General features: G+C 43.0%; 1 protein-coding gene across 4 annotated transcripts in view; it reads left to right on the top strand.

Annotated features, from left to right (window-relative positions):
• Positions 1-2,105: 2,105 nt before the first annotated feature.
• Positions 2,106-25,008, top strand: part of LOC147633229 (uncharacterized) — a 100,801-nt gene continuing 77,898 nt past the window's right edge. Inside the window, exons 1-6 of one of the 4 annotated variants that reach the window (XM_086806246.1) lie at positions 2,122-3,735; positions 3,846-3,927; positions 4,108-4,185; positions 4,333-4,397; positions 4,501-4,583; positions 4,670-4,719. In XM_086806246.1, the coding sequence (XP_086662372.1) occupies positions 2,985-3,735; positions 3,846-3,927; positions 4,108-4,185; positions 4,333-4,397; positions 4,501-4,583; positions 4,670-4,719 (1,109 nt within the window). In that variant the 5' untranslated portion in view covers positions 2,122-2,984. Of the gene's footprint in view, positions 3,736-3,845; positions 3,928-4,107; positions 4,186-4,332; positions 4,398-4,497; positions 4,746-25,008 lie in introns of all 4 variants that reach the window. The other 3 variants (XM_086806245.1, XM_086806244.1, XM_086806243.1) reach the window with 3 other exon arrangements.

Genomic DNA, 25,008 nt, shown 5'->3' with positions numbered 1-25,008 from the left:
TTCACCAAATTACATTGACCATGTACAAATAGCCTTTATCCCAAATGAACCATTCAACACACACAACTTAGCCAAGGAAGGCCTTTTCCACAATTACATTAAACATGTATAAATAGCCTTTGTCCCAAGTCAACTATTCAGCACAACACAACTAAACCAATGACCACATGGTTCATGCTCTTTTAAAGACACGACATGCTACATAAACACAAATGTTTTTATAGTGTTTACTCTTACCTTACTCAACCCTTTTGCTTTGCATGCACATCTTTGACACATCTCATAGTACTAGGTAGTGAGTCTTTCCTTCAATCTTCTCACATTATTGTATGGTTTGTCCAATCCCCAATTTCAATCCACTTTGCAAATAATCATAATATTTTTTTTACCAACAAATGGTGAAAGCAATAAAAAGAGATAGATATATAGATATATAGATAGCTAGATGGACACATACACAAACAGAGAGAGAGAGAGAGAGAGAGAGAGAGAGAGAGATCCTTATTATGTTGCAACAAAAGTTGTGATTTTTTTAATATAAAAGTAGATTTGGATATGTTTCATATATTTTGAAACTTTTGTATACGCTTTGGTGATTGGTTTCAAAATCTTTGCGAGCATTTTGTCTACACCTGGTTTTATGTATTTTGTGTTTTGTTGCATTTTATATAAACAAGACACAATTGTTCATTCTTTAAAATTTTAGTCTTTTAAAAACTAAAAGAGCATAGAATCAAGGATTTTTTAAAATGTTAGTCTTTAAAAACTAAAGAGCATAGAATCAAGGATTGGGTTAGTAATACACAATTGTTCATTTTCTAAAATGTTAAGTCTTTAAAATTAAAAGAGCATAGAATCAAGGATAGGGTTATTGATACATAAACGACAGCAATCATTATCTCTCACATAGGCAAGCCATTACCTTCAAGAAAAACTTTAGGTTTGAGAAGGACGAGAGAAGGTTTAAATGGAATTGTAAATTGAACAATTTCTTTTTGAAACTAAGTAGTCTTTGGAGCTTATGATTATGAATTGCTTTTCAATGTCAACATTTAGTCTATTCACTATTTAGACACACTACAACTTAGATGGAATTAGAATCTTGGTCTCAACATAGAGGTGAAAGCTCAAAACACAAAGCCCATGAGTAGAAGTTTTTAACCCCATTTAAAAAAAATGTAAGTTTTAAGAACAAACAAATTCAATTGTCAAATACAAAGTTTGTGCAATCTCTTATGTCAAACAAAATAGTATTTGGAACTTATGATTGTGACTTTTCCACAATATAGATGTTTAGTCTACTTTGAAAAACTATACTTTAGAATGGATTGGATTGTTGAGTTCAATGTAGCAAGCAAAAGATCATAAACTCATTGAGATGCTAAAATTGGGGCAAAGCCCATGGGTGCATGAGTTCTTAACCCCATAGAGGTCTCCAACAATTTAGATACGACTTTTCAACTCCTAAAAGTTTGGAATGTGCTTACTCTTATGTTATGCTCATTTATCATGCCCTTCCATTTAATTTTTTACATGTCTAATGAGCTCACCACACCACACCAAAACTTATATAAGGACAACGCAAGCAATTGTATCCACATATTATGTATTCACATGAGCAAGGATATCACTAGAGTTTGTGCTAATTCGGAGGCTCCACCCTTGTTCTAACCCACCACATCATCATGGCGCACACATGCAAAATATTATCCCCCTGAACACAATCTTGCCCATACATGGACTAGCTCCCTTTCCCATCATTTTTTAAGGCAATCGAAAACGATCGCCTCCCCCCCACACATAGCCAAAAAAATGAGTTTGCAGGGGCGCGAGTTCGAACCCTGTTGTACTACACCCCTAAGGTGTCTCCCAAAAAGACTTAGATCCTCGCCAAAAAAAAACCCACAAAATAATAATGAAGAGAACACCAAAAGGGTCACCACCCCAAATCCTCGCCCAAAAAAACCCAAGAATAAATAATAGGAACACCCACTCAACAAAATCCACGGAAAAAGCTTTGAAAGGATCACAGCCGTCGAAAGGCATTTCTGCCATGGTAGGGTAGTACGTGAAGGTGATCTTCAATTTCCCAACATATGCCTTTGTGGAGCCATGCAAAGAGCTCTCTCAATGTCAACAACAACAAGAAAAGAGAATCATGGCTTTCTCTTTGTTGGGGCGATCATGCAGAGCTTGATAAATTTTATCGGCAGTTGTCAGCAGAATCTGTTTACTCTCTTAAATTAATTAAACTCCTCTCTAAAGCTGTTTTCTCCAATGATTATATATACACAGTGATCTGAAAAGGGCCCTCTTTCGAGCTCTCGATTCGACACTCTTTTAAGTGGGGGGGTTTGGTGGCAAAGCGTTGCTTGCTTTTTATGAGACACAGACTCCTTTCCTTGCAATCCATACACACAGGGTTTTGGGTCTGTTTAATGCCACACACCTTGTGGGTTACCTTTGCATGATCTGCCCCAACTTGTTGAGGTCATAAACTCAAGATTTGTAACCAAACCCAAGCCCCCAACCCCCCTCAACCCACTGCCTCTTAGCTTGATTCAATTTGTGCAAGGTTTAGGCAGTCCTCAAGCAACCTTAGAATCTCCTTTCTTCTTCTTTGGATTATCTGAATTGTGCAAGGTCCTGAAGTGGTTGAGAATTGTTCATTTGAAGGACTTTAAAGCCCTAAACTTTGTTATTTTTTCTCAGATAATTATCCGCATGGAAGGTGCCCCAGTCTCAAATTTTAAGGTTGGGCTGAAGAAGCTTCGTGCAGCTTGATTTGTAAAAATATCAAGAGTGGGTTGGCTATATTGTCATGTTAGCCTGACAGTCATTGTATTGGGTGAGATTTTATTGTTGCCTCCATCATCATCGATTGAACACATGATGAAGACACTTAACATGTGCACTATGCTCTGCTTTAGCTGAAGAGCTTCCATGTGCTTTGCCATCCTATTCTAGATTTCTGCCAAGGCACAATGAGTATTCCCACGAAGACGTCGCTAACCCCTCTGACCATACCAGACGCTAATCCGGACAAAGAGTCAGTCCGTGAAGCCTCTTCTGGGGCATCCAAATCACTTCACCAGTGCGCCCCGTTGAAAGCAGATTGTCTCCCATCACCTGTGGATCCCGCAAGATGGAAAGGCGCATCTTCTCGTGCACGATTTGGGCTCGACATTGGTGGTACACTTTGCAAAGTAGTTTATTTTGAACCATTTGACAACTTTGACTCAGGTACACCCTTAAGCAGAGGTATTGACTCATCCACGTCAGACTTGTGCTCAAGAGTGATTGAAATTGATAAAGCACAGGGTAGGAAAGACATGCTTTTCAGTGAGCCAGAATGTGGACAAACCTTTCTAGAGAAGCCGTTTGGTTCAGAGGATTGTTGCCACCAAGCTGGACAAAATTTGCCGGACTTCCACGAGGTTAGTGAGGAGTTTGGAGAACAAACTTCTTGCATGACGTCATTTAATGGGTCATGGAATGGGGAAAGCAATGAGCAAGATTGTGCCAGTAACGGTAATGAAGAGAGAAGGTTTCTCAGTACCGGCCAGTGTAGTAAGCAACTTTCAGGAAGAGAGGAAGCTTACAACGGGAAGTTGGATGATAATGGAGATTATATTTCCAATGCCAAAAACTTCAATCAGGTTTGCAAGATATGGATTTCGAGCCATGATCCTGTTCTCCTGCCGGGTCGGGGCATGCTCTACTTCAAGTGTTTTGGTATGTCATTATAGTCATTCATAGATGGCTACTTTAAGCTTTTTATTTTTATCAGCTTCCTCAGACTTGGAACATAGTAATGTGATTGCCTGTCTCTGCGACTCTTGCAGAAACTTGGAGGATGGAGGAATTTTTATTTCTAACAAAAGAGCACTCTCTGGTCACGGGTAGAAGGGCCCTTGGAGCAATCGGGTATGAAGGCTATATTATTCATTTTATGCTTTTTTTTTTTCAAGTATTGTGTGTGTAGATACATTGAACCCCCTCCCCCCCCCCCCCCCCCCCCCGCGACCCCAGCCATGCGGCACCCTCCCCCCGCATGCGTGCACCATTTAGAATCTCAAGTTGCCATCAAGTATTGTGACTATGCAGGGGGGGTGCAAGAAAGTTTGGTCATCAATTTCTTGAGATCGCTGGTTTGCAGCTGAACCGTGCCGATGAGCTTAAAAGGTTGGTAGCTCTATGTAGTAGGAGAACATTTTGACATCCTAAGTGTGCAGTTTCTTCATTGCGTAGTTCTCAATACTGCAGTCTGATACCATTTTTCATATATTCATATAATTATGCTATTGGCTTATTGGAGTGTTTTTTTGGAAGCTTGGTACGAGGCATTGATTTTCTCATGAAACATGCTCAGCATGAAAGCTTCGAATATCCAAAAGGTCTCCAGTACAAGTTAATTTTGAGGTTTTCAAGAGACTGTGGATCCATTTCTGAGACTTTTTTTTTTTCTGAAAGTGGTTTTTCTAATTAAAAATTTAGCAGGTTCTTTCCAAGGAGGAGTGATTCAAAGACCTTTCAGATTGTCTGAAGACAGCAGTAATGATGGCGGTGAAAACCTTCCAAAGGTAGAGAGTTTACTTTCTGTTTATCAGCTTGATAAACACACACCTGCATCGGAACAGACTGGTAATACTATGCAAGAACTGGACAGATCAAATATGGGAGCGATAGTAGTGAAAGTGGTGGATGGCATGAAGGCAGGTCAGACATTGTACCCATATCTTGTTGTAAGTGAACATTGATATATATTGATAGCATGCAACTTGCTAACTTTTTTTGGTGATGCCCATGGTATGTGCATGTAATATGATATATTTAATTCAAGTGCAAAATTACTTTCACATTAGCCATACCTTATGAGTTGGAAGATAAACTTGTTTGTCAGAATCTAAATTCATCCTGTTAGTTGTATGTAAACTGTAGTTCCGTAATGCATATAAAATGTTCACAAAAAAGGGCATTTGGAAAATTTCCCCCAATTTTTTTGGTCATGGAGTTGACTGACCAGGCCCACCGGCAGTAAGGAGTGGGAAAGCTATAAATTTCCTTCCCAGGCTGTTAGAATTTTTCAAAGTACTCTTTAACACTTTGCAGGTACACAGTACAATTTATCCTAATTCTACTTGATTGATTCCATTGCATTATTCCCCAAATTCTCAAATCCAGAGGGCTTTCTGCTTTATTCACTTCCCATCCATGAACCAGCCTTGCACGACAGCTGATCCTCAAGACCCCCTTTTGGAATCCCCACTATTAGGGCTTCTATCATGTGCTTGACTGAGTCTCCCCTTGCCCAGTCGTTGCCATCTGGCCAATTTTCTTTCCAAGGTTAAACTCCTTTGGGCCTTCACCTATTAACACCTCAATTAATGCATTCCTCTTCACATTGACTAGATAAAACAGGATCCAGGGACACACATCGATCCAATCAGTGACAAATTCCAACAAAACCACTGGGACCACAACTTGATCACATCAGGGCAGCTGTGGGCACTGGTGGAACCTGAACAATTTATGGGCATTTTATGTATGTACATATATACATACATAAATACATACACGCGCGCGTGCACACACACACACACACACACACACACACACACTTTTTTATTGTAAAACGCGTTGAAATTGCATTTTATCATAAATGTACAAAAGGGTTTGACATCAAGAGGATGTCTGAACCCTAGAACTTAAAAACAGCAGTAAAAAAGTTCTATGCAAGATCAGGGCAGTGCTCAAGAAAAGAGCCTATGCCCTATCCATCAGAAACAGTAAAAGAAAAGCTGAACACAAGAAACATCCAAATCTTCCTCATGCACGGCATCATATAAGGACTGCCGCAATGAGGCTCCGAAGAACTCATAAGGGTGCTGAAGGGGTGAATTCAGATATGCATGATTTCGTTGTAGCCACAGGGTCCATAAGGCCCAGTATCTGATCCAATGGAAGAAAAGAGAATACTGTGACAAAGAAGCTGATAATGTGCCAAACATCCAGAAAAACTTGTAGAACCTGTGTGCAGGAAATCTGAGAGATAAAAAATAGGAGATCTTGTCCAGAAGGTCTCTGGAATATGAACAAGACCACAATAAATGCGGAACACTCTCAGTAGTATGATGACATCTTGGACAAAGAGGAGAGGCAATCCTTCTTTGAGCCAATTTCACTCCCACTGGAAAAATACCGACAATGCATCTCCAGAGAAAGAGTCTCTGTTTCAATGGCATTTTCAACTTCCATATCAATGTCAGTTTTGCTTTCCACCAAGCTAAAGACTTATCCAGATGCCAAAGAGAATTAGCATGGTGAGCAATCCATGGAGGAGGTAATATCAATCGATAAGCCTGTATAGAAGTCAATAGATGCAAAGGTTGAGAGGATAATCTTGAACTTGAAGACTGAAGATGCCAATCTTGAAGCCTGTCTCTTACATCCAATGTTGGAATCGGAATGAAAGGGTGTAAGAGATCTGCAATAGCTTTCCATATAGATCTATGATGCATCCCAAGATTGTATTGTTGGCATGCTGTCGGAAAAGAAAGAATTTGCCCTCTAGTATCCACTACGTCGTCAATGAACTGGATGCCCAATTTCATAAGATTGTAAGCTCTGATTGGTTGTTGTACAGCAAGGGGAGAGTAAAAAACAGCACTCCAATGTATGCTTTCCATTCGAAGCGAGGAAGCTATAGAAGCAGGATGGGGAGACCATTTGATGCGAGAGAGCACTTTCTTCCAATCCTGAATCAAGGAAGTAGAAAATGGACAACCAGGGATTTTACCTTGAAATTTGCCAAGTACTACTTCCGATGGATCAACCAACCAACGACCATAAGCATTTGTGCGCATCCGACCACACAAAATTGCCAACATGATAGACCAAGGCTGCTCTTGTTGAAAAAAGGTTTTGAGCATAGTGATCTTTCTTGCCAGCACATGAAATTTGATGTTTATAATATTTAAACCACCATGCATTTTTGGCGAGCAAAGCAGGTCCATTTTGAGCAACCTTAAAGCTTTTTTATGAAGCTTAGTTTTCCAAAAAATCTCCATGGCTTGAGACATAAAAGAAGAAAGATCTCGAGATGACCAATGTAAGAGAGGAAGGTAGAATTGGACATAAGCCAGAACAATGGACTGAACAATTCGAAGCCGTACATGTAATGGCCAAGTGGAGATCTTCCAATATTCTAATTTGTCCTTAATTTTGTTTAGCACCCAAGATATTTGTTGCTTATTTCTAATTTTCCAGCCAATGGGATAGCCCAAGTGTCTTACTATGCTTTCCGGATAAATAATCTGGCCGGGCCATAGGATAGCATGCCAGTCACAATGCTTGAGAGGTAAGAGTTTTGATTTCTGAAAATTAATTTTTAAACCAGCTGCCAACCCAAAATCTGAAAGAGTATCCATCAATAGACGAAGCTCCAAAGGACTGTTCTTTGGCATGAAGAATGAATCATCTGCATAAGCCTGTGCAATGAAAGGCCGTGAACCAGAAATCTGAAGCTCCTCTAATTGTCTAGTATCAACCAGATGATCCATGTAAAGAAGCAAAGGATGCGAAGCAATAGCATAGAACAGAGCACTGAGAGGGCATCACTGTCGAACTGATCGTTCTAGAGTCCAAGACTCAGACAAATGTTTCCCTATAAAGCATTGAGCAGTGGAATCTGAGTAAAGCCAATATATGACATTAACTAGCTTTGGCCCAAAACCAAGTTTAGACATGATTTGAGAAACATAATCCCACTGCACCGTATCAAATGCCTTTGCCACATCCACCTGCATGACCAAGACATCTTGAGCAGAGTATTTTGCATATTCCATTGCAATGAGAGTATTGGAGATATTATCATGTATATGCCTTCTTGGAACAAAACCATATTGCCTGGGATGAAGTCCATCATGAAGGATATCCTTTATCCGGTGTACCAACATTTTAGCAATAAGTTTATATATAACAGGCATCAAAGTGATAGGCCTCCAGTCATCCATTGTCTCACACAGAGGTTTTTTGGGCAGAAGTTTAACCAGACCATGCTTCCAAGCTGAGGGAAGATGTTGATGCTGCCAGGCTACATTAATGAGCTTCAAGATTGGACCCTTCAATTCAGCCCAGAAGGCTACAAAAAATTCAACCGTCAAACCATCCCAACCTGGGGATTTATGTTTACCCAAATGCTTGAGGGCTTCATCCAATTCAGTATCTGAAAAGGACATTTCCAGCATTGAAGCTTTTTGCAAAGAAACAATAGGAGAAACAAGCTCAATAAATCTGCTCCGAGCCAATGCAGCCTGAGATGTAGAAGAAGATGGTAGAGAAAAAAGAAGCCGAAAATGATCCAGACATTGTTTTTCTAGCTGCGATAAAGTCTGGGTCCAAAGACCATCCGGTTTCTTGACTCTCATGATAGATTGACTTTGTCTGTACGTGTGTAAGTTTCGAAAGAAAGATTTCGAGGAGCAGCCCTTATCTAGCATAGGTTTAACTCTAGCCCTTGTCTGCCATTTGGAAAGCTTGCGTTTATCATTAGCATCAATTATGGAAGAAGCACAAGACAATGAATTCTGTTCAGAAGCAGAAAGAGACCTTTGATGGCTAATCTGTACCAAGGACTGCTTGTATGATTTTGCCCACTGGATATGCTGTCTGGTTTCTGCCATGTACCATCTTCCATATTCCTTAATGACATTTTGAATACGATGTACAAAAGAGTTCCAAGCAAAATCCAGATCCTCCTGAGCATGAGATAACAATGTCTTACAAGCCAATCTGATCATTTGCTGGAATTTTTCATGAGAAAGATATAATTGATTAACCTGCAAATGTCTGACTAAAGAGAGCTGAATATCATCCAGAGGCATACCAAAAGAAAGGTTGAGCCAGAGTGGAGTATGATCAGATAGTTGTTGAGAATAATCAGTCCACATTTGACATGTATAATCATCATATTGCTGAGCATGAATAAGATACCATCTATCAAGCCTGGCCCAATATTCTGTAAAAGCATTATGATGATATGTGAATCCCAAAACCGAAGGGTGAGTTGCTGTCCATAAATTTGCAGTATGAAGAGATGAAGTCATATGTTCCCATCGCTGGATTTCAGAGGGAAGCATATGGGATTTATGTGTGGTATTGTCCTTCCAGTGAGGAGAATTATTAAAATCACCACAAAGTAGAGCATTTGAAGACCAAGGATATTGGTTTATGGAGTCCCACATTTGAGCTCTGGAAGCTGAAATTTGAGAGGCATACAAGGAGCCTATTTCAAAAATCTCTCCGTTGATCATGCATTTGATAATCATCCATCGGCCACAAAGATCATTATATGCTACACAGGGCTGCAGATCATGTCTGGCTAAAATGCACAGCCCAGAGAATTGTCCAGATCCTGCATAAAATATATCATAGCCTGAAAAGAACCCATGCTGGCCAGCAAAAGAATGCTGATTATGCTCTTGCAGACACACAACATCTGGATGAGTATTATTTATATAATGCCATAGGAGCCTCCATTTATGCTGATTGCAGAGGCCCTGTATATTATAAGAAAAACATTTAAGAGAAGTACGCATGAAAATATGTACAAGAGATGAGCAGTCCTCAAAGAGAAAGGGAGGCATCAAGCCTCTGCCATTGCCACAGGGTCTTGCTGACCCTCAGAATCCAATTCCTTGACTAAATCATCTTCTTCACAAAGTGGAATACCCTTCTTAACTGCATTGACCCATGCCTTTGAGATGGGGCTGTCCGAAGAGGTAGAAGGTTGACCAGGAGATGGAGCAGAAGCATCCCAATTGGGAGATTGGAGAGGTCTTTGTTTGAGAGGCACCGTCTTCTTTGCATTCTGCCAACCCTCGTGAGAAGATGAATTATTTTCCACTAGCTTGCTTTTTCCTTTATCCTTGTTTTGAGCTAAATTGGCTTGGTTCCCTGTATGAACTGAAGGCTTTGCTCCTTTAGCTTCAGCCTTTTCCACATAAGTCTTTTGACCTCCTTTATTAGATGGCGGAGGAATGGCAGCTGGAGGAGGCGGATGAAGGATTGAGGGACACTCAGAAGCTAGATGCCCGAACTTGTGACAAGAGAAACAAGCTCCAGCAAAAATGCCCCATTTCAAAGTGAAATATTTCTTTCCCAAATTAACACCCTCAATCTCAACTGCAATAGAAGAGGGGGTTGGTCTATCAGTATTTCATAAGATGCAAAAACGATTTTTGTTACCTGTGGGACGAGGGGGATAGATCACTTGTCCCAATGTCATCGCTAAGCCTGGAAGCTCTGTTCTCATGTAATATGGGAAATCAACGACTTCAACCCATACAGGGCAGTGATGTTTGATGAGATTCTGATAATCCTTATTAGGAGACCAAGGCATGATGTGCACCATTTGACGACCAAAAAATAAAGGGGACATTTCCAGCATCTTTTGTTTTGTCAATGCATCCAAGAGATGAACTTCATAAAATCCTCTGGAGGCAAAATAGACTCCTTCTACATAGCATCCACCTAGAAGAGAATTCACCCATTGTCCCACATCATTAGCCGAGGGTATTTTACCTGGAAAAAAGATGATGACTGCAGTTTGAGAGAGCTTCTTCAGAGGATGCACAAGAGAAGGCAACTTCATCTTTTAGGTGAGTTCCGTTTGCAGGTAGTATCCATTCTCTTCTACTTTGTTGAAAATCCTCATTCAACATATCAAACACATAGGAAGCATCTTCAGATGAAGGAGCTGTGGGGGGCAGAGTTTCCCTTAATTGTCTTTTAGGTTTAGGGGAAAGAGCTCTCTTGACATAAAACTTGCTTGATTCTGCCATCGAGATTATTCGATTCAGTAGAAAGACACAGATCAGAAAAAAGGGGACAGCTCTATGGAAAACTATCTTACACAGAAGGGAAAAAACAGTGACCTGTTGGAGGTGCGCACACACACACACACACACACAGACAGTCCTATACACGTACACAGGTCACAGAAGACAGGAAGAAGAGCAAATTGACGATGAGAAAACAGCACAACTGGGAACAAGAGAAGGGAGCGAAGAGAGCTGCAAGGCCGACACAGTCCAGGAAGGAGCCCGACACAGTCCAGGAACAGGCGCCTCACCACACGTGCTCACCCAGAGGGAGCGACCGGATCGTCTAGGGAGTAGGCGAGCAAGTCGAGGGAGCAGGCGAGCAGGTCTCCTCTCTCTCACACACACCAAGCGACACCACTCCACACACACACACTCATTATAGCACCACACACACACACACACATACACACATATATATGCATGTATGTATGTCTATGTATATATACATATACATATATATTATATATATGTACATATGTATCTGTATGTATTTATGTATTTATGTATGCATACATACATACATACATACATACATACATACATACATACATATATATATATATATATATATATATATATATATATATATATCTGTGCAATTGAGTGTCTCTACATTCTTTGTCAATGCATTCCAAAATGAACTTGTAAAACCAATTAGACATTCTATGTACACACACACACACACACACACACTTTTTTTTTTTTGGGTAAATCCATGAACAGTATATTATCAAAGAAATTTACATGAGAGTCTCCAAAACGGAGAGCCTCAACGGGAAATCAGAAGCAAAGAGAAACTATTTCCAGGCATGACTGATGAAGATCTCCTTGGTGGCAAGCATCATAAACAGATTGCCGTAAGGAGCTTCTAATATACTCATAAGATTGCAAAAACGGTTTTCCAAAATATCTCATGTTGTGATCCTGCCATATGGTCCAGAAAGCCCAATATCTGACCCAGTACAAAAGTAAAGAGTAATGGACCGTGGTTGTAGGGAGTATGCCAAAAAGCCAAAAGTGTTTCCCAGAAAAAGAGTTAGGGAAACGAAGGCGAAGTAACATGGAAATTTTGCGGATGAAGGCCTTAGTGTTGGAGCACGTCCAAAACAAATGAGGCACTGTTTCAGAAGGGGCCATGCATCGAAGACAAGAAGCAGATGCAATCCTTCGTTTAGCAAGAGTGACCCCCACAGATAAGGAACCTGTAAGACAACGACATAGGAAAAGCTTTTGCTTGAGAGGCAATTTACTCCTCCATAAATTGCGAAGATTCTTTCGCCACCAAGCAAGTGATTTTGTCATATGCCAAAGAGAATTAGCATGTGAATGAATCCATGGTGATGGCTGGAGGAAAGAGTATGTCGTCCTAACCGTTAGGTCAGAAAGAATAACAGGACGAGAATTTGAGCCCACCGGGTGTAACTGCCAATCCTGTAATGTGTCCGTGTTAGATAAAGGAGGGATGGGAAGAAAAGGCTGCAACAAGTCAGTAATTTTCCCCCAAATGAACCTGTGATGCATGGCTAGTGGATAGGAAGCCATAGCCTGAGGGAAGGAAAGCATTTGACCAGTAGCATCAACAACATCATTTATGCACCTAATCCCCAATTTGTTGAGATTGTATGCCCGAATCGGCTCTTGCAGGGCCAATGGAGAATCAAAAACAGCACTCCAGTAAATGCTTTCCTGCCGAAGGGAATTGGCATGAGACAAAAGGAAGGGTGCCCAATGAGCATGCGAAAGGACCGGTTTCCAATCGCAAATAAGTGAAGTGGCAAAAGGGCAGCGCGGGATAGAACCTACAAATCTGCCCAAAATGACCTCCCAGTGATCAGTGATCCATGCACCATGTGCAGAAGTGCGTAAGGCCGTGCACATGGTTGCAAGCATATGAGTCTATGGCTGCGTCTGATCAAAAAAGGTGAGTAGGAGAGGAATTTTCCTTGCCAAGACATGATGCGCAATATTCAGCACATTCAATCCGCCCTGCATCCTCGGGGAACAAACTTTTGCCATCCGCATAAGTCTTAAAGCTTTAGCAGAAGACTTTGTTTTCCATAACAGCTCCATAGCCTGAGACATGAAAGTAGAAGTGTCCTGAGAGGTCCAATGTATCAAAGGCAAATAGTATTGAACATAGGCCATGATAATCAACTGGACAATCCGGAGCCTAACATGGAGTGGCCAGGTGGAGAGCTTCCAGTAGTGGAGCTTGGCATGAAGTTTGTCAAAAATCCACTTTAACTATTGTTTCCTAGTGATGTACCAGCCAATAGGGTAACCAAGATGGCGGACCACATCATAGGGCTGCATAATGTGTCCGGGCCATAAAAGAACATGCCAATCATATAGATGCAGAGGTATGAGGCTGGATTTGTCAAAATTGACATGCAGGCCAGCAGCCATGCCATATATAGAGAGAGTGTCCATAAGAGTCTTCAACTGCTGTGGAGAATTATGCTGCATAAAGGAGTCATCTGCATATGCCTGAGCCATAAAGGGAGGGGCTCCAGGAATCTGAAGACCAATGAGAAGGTCCTGCGCGGTAAGATGATCCAAGTATCTGAGAAGTGGGTGAGTGGCAATGGCATATAAGAGGGCACTGAGTGGACACCCTTGTCTGACCGAACGACCCAAGGACCAAGATTGAGAAAGATGATTGCCAAGGACGCATTGGGCTTTAGAGTCAGCATACAAGCAGTAGATGACATTAGCCATTTTTGGCCCGAATCCCATCTGAGCCATTGTCTGTGAGATAAAATCCCAGTTGACCGTATCAAAAGCTTTAGCAAAGTCCACTTGCATAATAAAAACATCCTGGTCAGAATATTTTGCATATTCAATAGCCATGAGAGCATTGCCAATATTATCATGGATCTGCCGCCTAGGAACAAAGCCATATTGCAAGGGATGCAGACCCTCATAAAGCACTTGGTGAAGACGGTGCACCAGCATTTTAGCAAAGAGTTTGTAAACAACAGGCATCAATGTGATGGGCCTCCAATCCATGAGATGCTCACACAAATTCTGCTTGGGGATGAGTTTAACTATGCCATGCTTCCATGATTGGGGGAGTACTCCTGTATGCCAAGCCTCATTAATCATTTGCAGGATAACACCTTTAAGGTCTTCCCAAAAGTGTAAGAAAAATTCCACCGTGAGGCCATCATACCTTGGTGCCTTACCAATGCTGAGATGGGACAAGGCATCATCAAGCTCCACATCAGTGAAAGGCATATCAAGTTTGAGAGCTTCCTGTGGGTTGAGAATGGGAAGAACATGCTGTAAAAGAGTATCCCGAGCTTGTAATTCTTGCAAAGAAGTGGTAGCAGGGGGTGCAAACAGTTTTTGAAAATAAGAAAAGCATTCATGTTGGAGCTCTGAGAAAGACCGAGTCCATTCACCATCCAGTTTACGGACTCTGAGGCAAGAGGTCTTCCTCCTGGAAGCATGTAATCCTTGAAAGAAGGATTTTGAAGAGCAGCCTTTATCCATGAATTGAGTCATCCTTGCCCGAACCTGCCACTTGGCCAATTTCCGTCGGTCATTAGCTTGCAAGAGAGCTGTTGACTGAGAGAGAGTGTCCATTTGTTGAGAGGAGAGGGGCTGCAATTGGGAATGTGCAGTCAAGGACGGAACTACTGCTTTGGCATGCTGAACTTTAGCTCTCCAGTCAGGCATGAAATTACTCCCATATTCATGAATAGCATGCTGAAGCCTGTCCACAAGGCGTTGCCATGCAAAATTCCAGTCATAATGGGCATGGGCTGCAAGAGGAATTATGGCATATCGGATTAATTGTTGAAATTGTGCATGCTGCAGGTATCCTTTATTGATATGTTTCATCCGAATGGAATGTAAAGGCATGTCATCCCAGGGCTGACCAAACTGAATATTCAGCCATTAAGGAGCATGGTCAGAGAGACCAAGAGAGTGATCAACCTCAATATGAAGAGTGAAATCTGTATATTGTTGAGCATGCAGTAAATACCATCTATCCAAGCGAGCCCAGTAGTTAGTAAAGGCATTATGATGATAGGTGTAGCCCACTATTCCAGTGTGCATGGCTGTCCATAAATCTTGTGCATGTGTCGTGGTAAGTAACTCCTCCCATGATCGCTTTTCAGAAGGGATCATATGAGATCTATGAGTAGTGTTGTTTGATGGCATGGGAGAGTTATTAAAGTCTCCGCCAAGAAGAGCACAAGATCGCCATGGGTAAGAAGCAATAGCATGCCACATGGAAGCTCTGGAAGCAGAAGTTTGCGAGGCATAAACAGAGGTAAATTCCCAAATATCACCATTGACATCACATTGAATCACCATCCATCTGCCATCACAATCATTGAAGGTAAGCTGGGGCTGCAGTTCATGTCTGACCAATATGCAAAGACTTGAGAAATGCTTAGTACCTGCATAGTGGATATCATAGCTCCCAAAATAGCCAGCCTGGCCAGCCATAGAATGTTGGTTATGTTCTTGCAAACAGAGAATGTCCGGCTGCCTGGTTAAAACATAATTCCACACTAGCCTCCACTTAGAAGGATTGCAGAGGCCTTGTACATTAAGAGTGACACAATGGAGTTTGTCAAGCATGAGGATATATACAAAGGAGGAGACCAAGAATATACAACCAAAGAGTGCTTAAGCATCAGCCATCATGGGCTGCAGCCCTTCCTTCCCTGGGTCAAAGGATAGCCCTTCCTCAGACTCACAAATAGGAATGTGTTTTTTGAGAACTCCAACCCAATTGAGAAGAACCGGGGGAGTGGCTGAGGTAGAGGCTTGGCCTGGAGTAGGAGTAGATGCATCCTAGTGGCGAGATTGAAGGGGTCTTTGCCTCAACACCCTCTTGGGTTGTAAAAACCCATCATTATCAGGGGCCTTCTCTTTCTCTTTACCTTTGTCCTTGCCTTTAGCTGTGGGTAGCATTTGCGAAGCCACTTTCCCAACTTTGGAGGCATTTTTATCCAAATTCTTGGACCCAATAGTCTCTTGCTTATGAGTGGGCTGAACCAGGGGAGAAGGTATAGCAGTGGCTGGAGGGGGATGCAAGACAGTAGGGCATTCAGAGGCCAGATGCCCGTACTTATGGCATGAAAAACAAGCACCTGCAAAAATTCCCCATTTCAATTCAAAGTACTTTTGGCCCATTGGCAAACCTTCAACCTCGACTGCAATGGAGGGGAGGGTAGGGGTATCTGTGTCCCACAAAATACAGAATCTATTACGATTCCCAGTAGGGCGAGGGGGGCAGATAACTTGGCCCAGTGCAGCGGCCAATCCTGGCAGTTCTTCTCGCATATAGTCTAGGAAATTAACCACCTCCACCCAGACAGGACAATGATGTCGTATGAGACTTTGATAGTCCTTATTGGGGGACCATGGCATAGCATGTATCATTTTCCTGCCATAAAATAAAGGAGAAAATTCAAGCACACGCTGCTTCTGCAAGGCATCGGTGAGGTGAACTTCATAAAACCCACGGGAGGCAAAGTACACCCCCTCCACAAAAGAGCCACCAAGGATAGACTGAATCCATTGCGCAACATCATTGGTAGATGGTATCTTTCCTGGAAAGAAGATAATGACCGCAGTTTGTGCGAGCTTCTTAAGCGGTTGTACCAGAGATGGTAGCTGCAATTTATAAGTAACCTGAGGAACAGGCTTGCTCCAATCCTGGCGAGATTGATGGAAGTCTTTCAGAGTATCAAAAACATATTGAGCCTCTGCATCCATACTTGCATCTGAAATCAAATCAGCACATCGTCTTTTGACCTCCTGAGTGCGCTCCTTGCGCACATAAGTGGTTAACAAGGTTGCATCTGAAGCCATGATGAGGGAGAAGAGAACAAGAAAAGGAAGGCAAGGGGTATAAAACAGGAAATAACACTGGCAACACACACACAGATCAACGGGCAAAGGACTAGCAGGGGATGAACAAGGAAAGGGCAAAATATTTATGAGCAGTCGGCAGGGAGCAAAAAGACAACAAACGGGCAGGGAGGGGCGAGCTACAGGCGGACAAGCAGCAGGCTGTGGAGCAGAAAAAAACAGCAGCAAGAAGGGGGCAGGCGACCAGCGATGGGGAAAAAAAGGAAAGAGCTAAAGGAGGGGACACGCAGGGCAGGCGGAGAGCACTGGGGAAGACAGAAGCGGGCAGCCAGAAGGGCACAGGCAGGGCGCACAGGCAGGGCGCGGGCAGCAGCAGCTCCAACTCTCGCACCGACACCACACACACCACACACACCGACACACACACACACACACACACACACACACACACATACATACATACATACATTGTTACATGCATTGAGGTTGACCACGGTAACACGCAATAAAGCCTTCTTTAAACCTTTACTTTGGTGAGATCTTTAGCATCCATTCATTGAGTAGAGAGAGAGAGAGAGAGAGAGAGAGAGAGAGAGAGAAGAGAATGAAGATGACACAGTATTGGGTCCCAAATACCCACTGACGGGCTCCCCTGCGACGAGCAGGAACATTTGCTTATATCGCTTCTTTGGAGAACTTATGTACAATGCTTAAGAACAAGAGCTATGACTGCCCAATGCAAGGACAATGAAGACCGTGTGTCGACTGAGAATCCACCAATCCAAGGGCACTATAGGAGACTCTTTTGGGGAACTTATGCAAGTCCAAGATTGATGGCTGAATGCTGAAGAGGAGCTTTAGGGTTTACCTGGAGAGGATGAAGACTGAATTCTGCTCTGATGCTTGATGATTTTGGCTGAGAAGTAAGCACATGCTTTTATACGGCACTAGGCTGCTGATCGGCCAGTATAAACCCTGTCGGCCTGTTTTATATGGACATTAAATACTAATAATAGCATTTAATGCTTGCACAAGTTTGTGTTGCTGCACCATATATTGCTGTAGGCCAGTGCTGATGCCCATAACTGCTGTAGGCCTGTCCTTCATACCCACTAGGGGCTGCTGACTATGCTTCACAGCCTGGGTGGGCTGTTGTATGGGCCGCCCAAGAGGTGCCCATGAGGCATGGGCTGCCCATGGCATAATGTAGGGCTGCAAGTGTAATACACCCCTCAATATGTAAGCTCGTATTGGGCACGGTATTGTGGTTTAGCAACACTTAAGACACTTAAGATCTTTATGACAGCTCAAGACAGACAAAACTGAAAAAAGAAATGCTTAGTAACACCACACTGGGGCCGGAATCCTGGGCCGACCCCCACCTCAATATCTAGTATATTATTGGAGTATTTTATTGGTACAATGTTCCACGGGCTTTTAAGCCACATTTGCCATAATGAAATATGAAAACATAATCATCAACCAGAGTTTGTCGGAGATGGTTTTTGTAGTCGTAGCTGCCTTCCAACAGACCTCGTCAGTTCTTGGAGTGATGCAAGCCTTTCCCTGGTGTTCCGGGTCCACACATTGGTCTGGTGTGCCCGTACTAGCACAACCTACAGTTCCCTTTGATGAAGAACATGCGTAGTAGTGCTGTACAACCGCACCAGAAAGGTCTTCCCAGGCAATAAATGATGCTTTGGCCTCTCTAACAGCTCTTGTCCAGCCCTACAGCAAGTCAACCAGCATCATAGCCAAGTAAATGTCCACGTGTGATACGAAAACTGTACAGTCGGTATAGAAGATGCCTTGTGTGAATATATGCTCGTGTGTGTGTGTGTGTGTGGAGTGCGTGTGTGAGAGCATATCTTGATACAGAGTGCGTGTGTGTGTGGAGTGTGTGTGTGAGAGCATATCTTGATACAGAGTTCTACACCCACTATTGGGCATTGATGACGTTACTGGGGATGTCATAGTATCTAGTCCATACTATGCATAATGGAGTTGATAGTTATATGGATTTGTGGGTTGACTACTATGTGTATATAACATGCACGTTCCTAAAAGGTGAATTTGGGCATGTTCTTGGATTCATCTAGCCTTCTAGGTATATATATAGAAGATGCCTTGGTTGCTGTATGACTGTATGAGCAGTTGCAAACTGCCGTGGCTGCTGTATGACTGTATGAACAGCTCCAAACTGCCGACCAGCAGCCTGTAGAGGACATCCAGCAGGAGGTGATGCACGTGTAGTAAATGGTAATCAGCCGATGAGTAGCTTGTAGAAAAAACGATCAGCCGACCAGCAGCCTGTGTAGAGAATCAATCAGCAGTACATGTAGCACCAGTAGTAGAGATGCAGCAGTATCTAGTGTAGCAAAGGCAATCAACAGCACACATAGAGGTCGACCTGTGTATGGAGAGCTGGCTAAAACCCATCGCTTCTTTTCAGTTGCCTCCCTCCCCTTTCGAAAATTCCCTCGTGCATCCCTTCGTTGAGTATTTCCACAACCTCCCAACATGTGGATGGTCACCACGTATAGGTGAAATGCCCTCTCCACATGCCTTGGTGGTGTGGGTGCCCACCGGGTTGGCCCCCGGGCACATTTTATTAAATGCCCACTCAGTTACTCCAAATGTGAACCTGCAAACGTTATAACATTACAAAGAAATTTTAATAAAAATAACAAAGGTATTGAGCATACTTACCTCTTGTTCACAGGCCACAAAACATGTTAGAATACAAGGCACTCGCACAGTTCACAGGTAGGCGTCCCAGGCACGTGAACTCGACATTCATAGTAGGCAAACACACGTATACAGGTCACGTGAAAACAATGTCATGCATGCGAACATGTATGCATGTGCACTTGATTTTTGGATAAATCTCCCGGTCGTGGATGTAACGGTGCAGGCATCCAAAGGTACCGATCCTAGATTGAATACACTTGCAAACAAATGAGAAATCTCACTGAAGGTAAGATAGCCCCACTCAACACAACACTGGGGCCAGAACGGGTCGACCTGTCAGTATTTGGGCATTCTTTGCGCTTAAGGCTTATGAACGAGTTCCATAAGATGGACTGGCATGGTTGAGGACTTGTTGTCAACACCAAGAGCCAATAGTAGTAGGTTGGGGATATTGATCCGCGTCCATATCTAGAATATGGTACCATGGGTTACTAGCTAAATGAAATGGATAACTGTTCCATGGTGCATTCTTGCATTGCATCTATGCGTGTAAGGTTTTGAACCTGTTTTCGCATAAACTGTTTTGTTGCATGCGTGAATTGTGCATGTAATTCATGAGTTGGAGACGCCCTCTCATGAACCGTGCAAGTGAAACTGTCTTTTGTCATCGCTTGTGGGATGTAGATAGGTGGTAAGTATACTACTTTACTCTATGTTGCTCGTTTTATGAATAAATGGTAAATTTTTCTGCATTGCAGTTCCACACTTCATTAAAGTTCGGGTGAACAATTCATAAAGAGGTTGGACCAGTTTCCACTCCCGATCGGCCAAGCACATATTCAGGCGTCCTTTTCTGCATGTTATGAGCTTTGGGCGGCCTTGCACATGTCAAGAGGAGGGATAGTTTGGATGGGTGGCCCAATAGGCAACCTCCACTCATCCTCTACATCTTGGAAAAGCTTATCTTTCCTCTCTCTCCTCTCTCTAGAAGTAGGTGCCAACCATATGGAGGCTTCTCTTTTCTTTTTTGGACACACACTTATGGGAAAGCTGATTTTCTTCTTTTTCATGATTTCCATAGCCATGAAAGCTTGAGAAATTTTATCTTCTACTTATATAGTTTCCATAGGATCACCAATTTGCAAAATTCCTCTTCTATTCATGAATATGGGGCCTCCTAAGTATTCTATCGTCCCCAAATTTTCGGTAAACCCTAATTTACAGAAAACCTAATTCTGTCAAAAATCCTAATTTTGTGGCAACCATAGTACATCTATAGCCCTCTGGTTTGAGCATCTTTTGCACCCAAAAGCCTCAATTTTGGAGTCCAAATACCTGTTGAAAACCCTAATTTATAGAAATCCTAATTTCAGGCGGGAGTAGAAATGGACCCCTGGAAGCGTGGACATCAATCATACGATGATTGTACTCAAAGGCAAGAAGCAGAATTGCAATAAGAGCTCATTTAAGCTCTCTTTCACTTACTCAAGATCGGAATACTAGTCATTATGGTCCTATGTCTCGGTCTTGGCACACACAATGTTTGTGTATGGATGCCAATGGAGCATGGTTGCATTTGATTAGCTATGAGGGATCGAGGAGTGAGACTGTGAAATCAAATGGAAGCTATGGAACCATGTTTGCAATGTTGTTTTCATTTGCATGAATGCCTATGGACAGTTTGGCATGTGAATGCCAAACTGTGAATGCCCGTGAAGCTTGTAATAGGAACCTTGATAATAAAATCTATTACAAGGGGGGTTGCCCGTGAAGCTTGTAATAGGAACCTTGATAATAAAATCTATTACAAGGGGGGTTGGCCCTTTCCGGCCCTAATACAGTGTGCAAGCGATTTCAATTTTCAGCTTTTTTAAGCTTCATTTTGTGGTGCCATTTTCAACTTGTTTAATTGTGTTGATTGCTACTTGTAAGGCAAGATTGTGCTCAATCCTGAACAGGGGAGTCTCACGACCGTCCCTTAGGAAAAGCTTTATTCCACAAAGTATTTCTTTGGTACAAGTACGAGAGTGCCATGCACAAGATTTCCAACACATGCATGAAAACAATGACAAACAACAAGTGTTAGCTTATCCAAGCCACACTGCAAGGAAAAGCAACACTGATAAACTGTCCTTTGCTGGAGTGCCTTCAAGAAAAAGAAATCTTCTCTTCCTTTCTCTTGTGTAGCCTTTAACAACCCAAATCCCTTTCCCTTCTTGGAAAGTCCTCTATGGATATCCTGACCACTGTGCTTAACTTTAGAATCTCTCTGAATAAAGTTCGCCTTCAACTTGAATCTTGGACTAGCTTCTGGAGCAAGTCGGCTTGGCTTGAATGGCTGACCTAGTTGTATAGGCTCTAAGAACTGTTCAGCACAGAATTTGCTTGCAATTAATGTTTTGTCTAGATGGGGCCATATAGCTTCCAACCCTTATGTAGCCCATATATGTTGGAAAACATATCATCTCCAGATGGTCTATGTCACAAATAGGGGAGAACGCTTGGAACAACAATAATAGACCAGACCAACACTTCAAATACTAGAGATAGAGCATGATAACATAGCGGAAGAACCATAAATAATACAATAAGACCGCATTGAGCCGGAACTGCTGGTCCCCCATAGGAACTTCTTTATTCAGAGAGAAGCTTTTACAAGATACCAAGGTGCGGGTGCATACAGCACCGGATTTTCCACAAAGCATCAGCACAAATCTCTTGCCTAGATATCTATCCAAAACCAAGAGAAAACACTGCACCGAAGGCCATCCAAAAATTGTCTCAAAACAATCCCAAAAATCAGACCATAAACTGTCCATAAAACAGCCCGGTACGGAGCCCAATACAGCCCCGAGTTCCGTGCCAAATCAGCCCCAAAACAGAGCCATAAACCAGCCCTAGAAGATCTCGCAAAACTGTCCCAGATTCCTCCAAAACAGCCCCTGATTTTCACACATGTGAACCTGTACGGCTGCTGCACCAATATACAGCTGCTGTGCCAACTGTACAGCCAGCGTAGAGGCTACTGTGCCAACTGTACAGCCAGCGTAGAGAGAGAAGGAGAGTGCTGTATGGCTGTACGGCCAGTTTGCTGCGGAGAGAGAAGGTGATGTACGGCTGCTGACTAGCGTAGAAAGAGAGGGAGACTGCACAAGGCTGAAGGTGGATGCGCATACTCAAAAGAGGAGAGAATCTCCAAGAGGGATGCGCACGGCGAAAAGAGAAGCCCCCAACTCCTTTTAATGAAGTTGACTAGCTGAAACCAGCCTTTGGTAGAAACTAAAGTGCGGTAGGCTAGCAGTCACCCAAACACAGTTGTAATCCAGCAAATAAGACAGATAAACGGGAGCTAGAGTGCTCCTACACAAAAAGAACAGCACACCTGTTGGCCCCAAAGCTTGGCGCCCCTTTCGGTATTTCTTTATTCAAATTCAATGGAAGAGTTTAGCTGAATACATCATGGCCATTCATGGCTTATACATATGCATGTCCAACCTACCAGTCCTCTGGACCTCTTAGCATAGAGGTTTTACACAGCCCTGTGCCCCAAAACACCACACTGTTATTCACCTCTAATCAGCCAAGGAAATGCATCCACGAGGCCTTGATTATGCATCCAATTGGCCCATGCACATAGCCAAAATCACAGCCATACCTCAGCTCGTAGACTCTTCCAAATCAGTCCAAAAACTTGCCTTGTTTCCACCCTCCGAACTGCCAAACCCTTCCTCTCACAAAGGGCCAGAGGAGCACCTCCGAAACAGTCTCGAACTAGTGGAAAGAGGGACACGGTTGTGCACGTTCTGCATTCCCACTTGCTCGCAAAGAGAGAGAGAGAGAGAAACCTGCAGACCTTGTGTCACTTTCCCCCAAAGAAAGAGAACAGAGAAAAACAGAGATTGGTCGTCCCCACGTGTGCACCTCTACTTCTCGTATTGCCTGCTTCCTTCAAAGAGAAAAAGAGGGCGAGAGAAAACTCTGTTAAGTCCTGCATCTTCTGCCTTGCAATCGCCTTCTAGCTGCAGCCTGATTTCCCCCAAGAGTAAGCCTTCTCCAAAAAGGCCACCACTCTCTAAAAAGAGATTTATTTGTTTTAAAGGTTTTTAACCCTTTTTTCCCGCTTGTGATTTTAATAAAACCTTAGTCCCCTCCACACATGGGGTTGTTTTAATAAAACCCTTGTCCCTAGGATCACCTTGACCCTAAGTATGAACATTCAACATATGTCTTGCATACCGACCACCATGCCCACACATACGCTTGACAAATTCACAGGGTCGTGACATACCTCCCTGTTGAAAAATGGCAAGCGTCCTCGATTGCATTGTGGTGATACAACAAGACATCCAAAGCGGAACCACACTGATAACGAAGGCTGCCCAATACGGTAAGATAACAGCCATGTGAAAAGTACAATATGGCAAGATCAGCGTCCCAATCTCTCTGAGCCATGCACCGATCTTTTCCAATACCTGAAAAGGTCCATAGTAGCGTATGCTCAACTTAGGGAATAAGCGCTCTTTACCCTTCATCTTCTTGAGCCTAGCTTTCTCAAATCGCAAAAAACCCTAGTCACCCAATGCAAATTGTAATTGCTACTGCTCATATGACACCCCATCGAGATTGGTTCGAGGACTTCACTTTAAGATCAAGCGAGATCACTCTGGGTGATTCTTCTTCTGTGCCAGTGCATGGACATGGCACTATCCCCATCTTCCGTTCTGACGAGGACAAGAGGTACTTCTCTGACGTTCTGTATATTCCAGATTTGGCTTTTAACCTTTTGTCAGTGAGTGCTCTTACAGCTCAGGGTGCGGAGGTTATCTTTTCTCGTTATGAGATTACCATTCATGATAAGGCGACTGGTAGCATCTTGGCTCAGGGAGTCCAAGATAGTGGTCTCTACAAGTTGACCGCTGTGCTTTCTTTTGGTGCTTCTTTTGCTCTTTGGCATGCTCGGTTTGGCCATTTGAGCTATCAGCTTCTGCAAAGCGAGCTTCTAAGGATGGGTTGGTTGAGGGACTACCGACCATCAAGGCTCCGTGTACTGCTTGTTCCTCTTGTTTACAGGGGAAGCAACACCGAGCCGCCTTTCCGAAGGAGGCGACACAGATCTTCGACATCACTTGCTCTCATTCGTGCGGACTTATGTGGTCCTATGAGTATCGCGTCTTTGAGTAAGGCATTGTACATGCTCGTGATGGTGGATGATTTTTCCAGATATACTTGGGTTTTCTTTCTCAAGACCAAGGATGAGACTTTTCAACACTTCTATGATTGGAGAGCTAAGGTGGCAAAAGAGACCGGTCACTCGATCAAGGCTCGCAGGACCGACGGAGGGGGTGAGTTCACATCCCACGAGTTTAAGCAATATTGCAAGACATATGGCATTCGGAGACAGCTTACTACATCATATACTCCATCACAGAATGGAGTTGCCGAGAGGAAGAATAGGATCATTATGGAGATGGCCTGTGCTATGCATGAGCATTCTTCATTACCTCGACGTTTCTGGGATGAGGCGGTGTCTACTGCTGTCTACATTCAGAACAGGTCCCCTGCTGCTGCTCTTCCCGATAAAACTCCATATGAGGCT

This window comes from Cibotium barometz, chromosome 12, assembly GCF_041138505.1.
Source record: "Cibotium barometz isolate CiBa-2024 chromosome 12, ASM4113850v1, whole genome shotgun sequence".
NCBI lineage: Eukaryota > Viridiplantae > Streptophyta > Polypodiopsida > Cyatheales > Cibotiaceae > Cibotium > Cibotium barometz.
Note: the sequence above shows the minus strand (reverse complement) of the source record. Positions and strands in the feature narration are given on the sequence as shown.